Source organism: Corvus brachyrhynchos, unplaced genomic scaffold, assembly GCF_000691975.1.
Source record: "Corvus brachyrhynchos isolate BGI_N302 unplaced genomic scaffold, ASM69197v1 scaffold133, whole genome shotgun sequence".
In the NCBI taxonomy this organism is placed as follows: domain Eukaryota; kingdom Metazoa; phylum Chordata; class Aves; order Passeriformes; family Corvidae; genus Corvus; species Corvus brachyrhynchos.
The window spans coordinates 348,496-353,243 of NW_008237249.1; the positions used below are offsets into that span (position 1 = coordinate 348,496).

Below are 4,748 nucleotides of genomic sequence, written 5' to 3' on the forward strand. Positions count from 1 at the left end.
TCCTGCCTGGGCTGACAGATGGCTCCTGCCTGGAGGTTGCAGCCCTCCCCTCCAGTGACACTGTCCTGCCTGTCAGCCAGCAGAATGTGGGGCTGTGTGGTCCTCTTGCCCTCATGGGCAGAGCTTCCTTGATTTTTGGCTCTCTGAGATGGTCAGAATTCCCTTAGCTGTGCACAGTTCATCACTTGGTTTATCTATGAACAAACCCAGGGGCTCTGGCTCCTCCACTGCTGCATCTCTGCTTATGCCAGTGTTGTTAAAATTTCCAGCTCCCTTTGCTTCCCTCTCCTGTGCCTTTTCTTTCAGCTGCCTCATCTAGCCAGTTGAGTATCTGACACTTGCCCTTAGTCCCCAGGACAGCTCTTTGGGGATACAACTGGGTAACACCTTTACCCTGGTCACAGCTGTGTCCTGAGCTGGTGCTAAGGGTAGGACAGATTACAGATGCTGCTTTGTCCTGGCACAGTTGTGTCTTGGGCTGTTCAGGATGAAGGCAGCAAGGGAAGATGTGCTCGTCTGAGACCCTTCCACCCTTTCCTAAGCCTGTAAAGGAATATTTCTTGCTGGAGGGGCAGCAATTTGTTGTCTAATGGCTTTAAAAGCTGAGGGCACAGATGGTGGGAAAAGCTCTGTGTGAGGGTGCTGGGGCTTCACAAACCCTTGGAGCGATGAGACAGTCTTCATCTGTGCCCTTTGCGGACTGTGGTCTTGTTAAAAACATCTCTCAGCCTTGTCATTCTTACTCCTTTCACTGCTCGGTGTCCAGTGGGTGCTCTTGTTTCACACTCGTTCGGGGGCTGTGTTCTGCCAGCTCTCAGTTTATCCTCTGCTGGAGAAAGCTTCGAGGACGCTGCTCATGGTTGCTGCTTCTCCCACGTCTGCTGTCTCCTCCCAGCACCGCCTGCTTTGCAGTGCGGGTCGTGCTGCCCCAGCTTCTGCGTGGGGAGAGGAGCTCTGCTTCCTTGTGGCCCAGGAGAGGGACTGTGCCCATGCCATGAGAAGACAAAAGGAGAGAATTATCACTAACTTTTTTCTTTGAGACTTAGGGCAGGAATTTATGGACTTAGGGTCCTTGGCCTCTGCAGCTTCCACTGACTGAAATTCTGCTGCTATAGCTGGAATGAGGATGACATTTCCTCTGAACAAGTTTATTTCTGATCTTTCCATTTCATTGACTGTCCCTGTGCTGGTTAGCCAAAGTAACTCAGTTTGTTGGTAAACAGGCTCAACAGTTGGGAAAACACTTGTAATACACAATTATCCTGCTAAATTCCAAATACATTGTGCTTTTCTGTTCCTTGGGATTCCAGGTTGGCTTGAGCATTTGGAAGAAAACAAAGTTCACAAAGGCTTCAGGTCTATGTTCCATGCTTGTACTAACACAGAAAATATGCACAGCCACCCAGGCTGTTGGATGTAGCAAGTATTGGAGTTTTTAAACTATCTAATAACCAGAAGCAGATGAGTCTAGTTTAGTAATTTTCCTTTCTACTGTCTTAGTTTTAACTTTGGTAGCTGTAAATGTTGGATCAGAAGGATCTGTCTGCTGTGCCAGTGTTGCTAAAATCATACTGTATTTCATATTCTTCTTTTTTAAAAAACCCTTCAGAATAAAGTCTGGGTTTGGATTTATGAAATCAGCCACTAAGTAGTATACAATAATCTTCACTTATTTACATCTCTTTTTAGGCATTTTTTAGCTTTGCCTACAGGACAGTGGATTATGAAACCTTTAAGGCCATCAATGATGCTTGCCTTGTTTTTGATGGAAGACTTGTGATTGATGCCAAATTCCACACCAATGATGTCAGCATCAGGGCTGCAGGTCCTCTGACAAAATTCTCCAGGAGATACTATAGGGATGAACTGACACACAGCAACTTCAACTCCAAGGAGATTGGCTTTGAGCTTGCTGCATCCATGCTGAGTCTCTTTGATCCAACCCCTCAGGCCAGTGCCAAGCCACCAGAAGGCTCAGACAGACTCATCCCCATATACAGAAGGTGTAAAGTTCAAGGTATGTCCAGCTGGATTTCTGTCCCATTGCTATCCCCTCTGAGGAGTTTTTGCTCTTCTCTAGTGCAGGCAGGTCCATCTCACCTCAGGTGCTATCTCATGGCCGTACAGCCCTCAAAGCTCCTTATGTAGTGGAAAAAAGATGATGGCAGAAGGAGGACAAAAAAAGACATTGTTTTCTTCATTGTTAATGACTCAATAAATCTCATATTTTCATTTATGGCAGGTGGTGTTCTTCCTGGAGGTTACAACTACTTGCACGTTTCCAAGCCAGCAATCCCCATGCCCTTGGATGTAGAACATGACCCGTGTGATCACGTAAGTTAAATAATGGAGCTTTTCTTGTTTCATCCCCCGGTTTGTTTGAAAAGATGTTCCTGTTTAGGGTAGCTGGGCCTGGGGTCACCAGCTACAACTGGAGAACCAGGAGCAGTCACAGAACTAGCAGGAAGTATTGTGGAAGAGATGTTCTGTGCTGCTAGAAAATAGCAAGTCCTGCAGCCGTTTGAGTTGTCTCGGAACAGGGCACAGGGAAGCACTCCCCATGCTGGGCTACATGGGAGATTGTCCCAAGATACAAATGTGGAGTGCTTCTCTTACTGGAGAGCCTGACTTGAGGCAAGAAAAGGACTAGATTAATGTTTTAAGCCAGAGAGGACTCTCCACCTAGGCAAGATCCTCTTTCACACAGATTGTACCTTTTTCCTTGGGAATTTCTGCATCAAGCCCATTTTTGCAGTTGATTTAAAGAGCAGCTTTTAAAAAGCTGCTTCAGTGTTGATTTTAAAACCTGGACAGCAATGAAACAAATGGGCTTTTTAAAAAGCAAATGGTTTAGGGAGAGGAGTCAAAGCACGGCTCACCTTGTTTTTCAGATCCAGGATGAGCCATCCAAATCAGCATGTATAGTGGAAAGCAGAAAGGACTATCAGAGAGAGGAATTGGTTTTGTTACTCCAAATTGTTAGAATATGATTAGAATTCTTTTGCTGCCACTCTGATTACCTGCTGATTACCTGAAAAGGGACCATCTTTTTAAAGCCACTCCAGAAACTCCACGTAAATCCTAAAAGAATTTTCTAAGAAAGATGTAAGAGAAGCTAGTGAAAGGTAGTAGCTTAGATGTGAAAATACTAAAGGTTCCTGTAGCCTAGCAACAGGTTGTAGGAATGTATAAAACTGTAACAGGAATACAGCTTGAAAAAATAGCTTCAAGCTATCTGATCATCCCACTGCAATGTGAGGTTTGAAGCAAATTTTTACATTTTTGTCTAAGTGGTTGATTTAAGTAGCTGAATCTAAGTGCTACAGTTTGAGCATGAACATCCAGTGTTGGTGTTCTCTTATTGACAGTAAACATGATATGCCATGTGTGTGCTCTGTGTCATAAACGAGGCTGAAGAGATTTCAACTGAGTTACCCAAACAGAGCTATCCAGTGTTGCTTGGGGCATCCCTCCTGACTCCAGCTGCTGCTCCGGGGGGCCACAGGTCCCTGTGGATCTGGTGTCCCGCTGCCAGTGCAGCTGGAGGGCCCAGGTCCCCCAGCTGTCTGCAGTGGCACTTGGCTGGTGCTGCACAGTCGGGTGGGCAGTAACCAAACTAAACCACACAGAAAATCTGTGTCCGAGCCACAGCAACGTGCCTGATGACCCTCTGTGCCAGGAGCGGTTTCTTGATTTTAGAAGAAGGGTTGTGGGCATTAAGCAGTGGGAACTATGGGCTGGGAACCCCTCGCTGACCCTGTACGTGTGCCGGGTCAGGTGTTCCTTCACCTCCACAGCTCTCCTGGTGTTTCCTGTTCCAGGGGATGGAGATTGTAACCGGTGAGGCAGGACACGGGAATTACTTCCAGATGCACTTCAACAGATACAATATGGTGGATAGCATCACCTGCTTTTCCAAGGAGCCCTTCCCTGTCTCCAACTACCTCTGCTTGTACGGACAGCACGAGCGCCTGCTGAATGACCTGCATTACCGCTGGAGGGCCGGGCAGCTCACAGACCTCTACAGGTGAGACAAGCTCTACGTTGTGCACAAAATCTACATTCTGCCAGACTTCTAGTTATATCTTACTATGGTTTGTCTTTTGGCTGTTTTCCCTTGGAACAAGAGGTAGAAAAACAGATTTAAAAATATTTCCCAGTATTTAGCAAAATTGTTGGTAAAAATGCAAGTCCTGAAGACCTTCCTGGAAAGAGCTGCGTGTCTGAGATTTACTTAGAGAAGGAGCAATGGTTTACTTGGCTATCTTTCACCTGAAAGAGCATTTCAGTGTCTTTATCACTTTTGTTTAGAATATTCAGTAGGTTAATCATTAAGCTGAACCTGAACAACCCTTTATTACTGAAGACTCATGTTCAAAAGTCGCTTTTAGAAGTATTTTTGTTGTTTTGAATCAAATTTTTAAGCCAAAGGTTTCTAGGGAGATTTTAAATAACTCATGGTGATAGTCATGCTCAACGTCTTGGCAATTTTCATCTGGTGATAAATCCTGAAGGGGTGAGAAAGACTGAAGGGCCTGGTTAGTTCTAGTCATGTGCCATCTCCTCTGAGAGAATGTTTCATTGCTTTTGATTTTCATTTGAAGAAATCCCTCACGAATGGTGCTTTGAAACATAAACTGTCACAGATGGAGTAGTGAAGTACTGCCTTACATCCGCTGGGTAGAGACAGAAAGCCAGGCTCAGGAACAAATGATCAGTTTTTATTGTGATACAAAGCTGATAGTGGT

The 4,748-nt window shown here is 45.3% G+C and overlaps 1 protein-coding gene across 6 annotated transcripts in view; it reads left to right on the top strand.

The window, feature by feature from the left end:
* The window catches only part of CFAP61 (cilia and flagella associated protein 61), a 93,475-nt gene that overhangs the window by 63,691 nt on the left and 25,036 nt on the right, over positions 1-4,748 (top strand). For all 6 annotated transcript variants that reach the window (XM_017730438.1, XM_017730434.1, XM_017730436.1 and 3 more), the window contains 3 exons: positions 1,690-2,017; positions 2,243-2,334; positions 3,822-4,027. In XM_017730438.1, the coding sequence (XP_017585927.1) occupies positions 1,690-2,017; positions 2,243-2,334; positions 3,822-4,027 (626 nt within the window). The remainder of the gene's footprint in view (positions 1-1,689; positions 2,018-2,242; positions 2,335-3,821; positions 4,028-4,748) is intronic.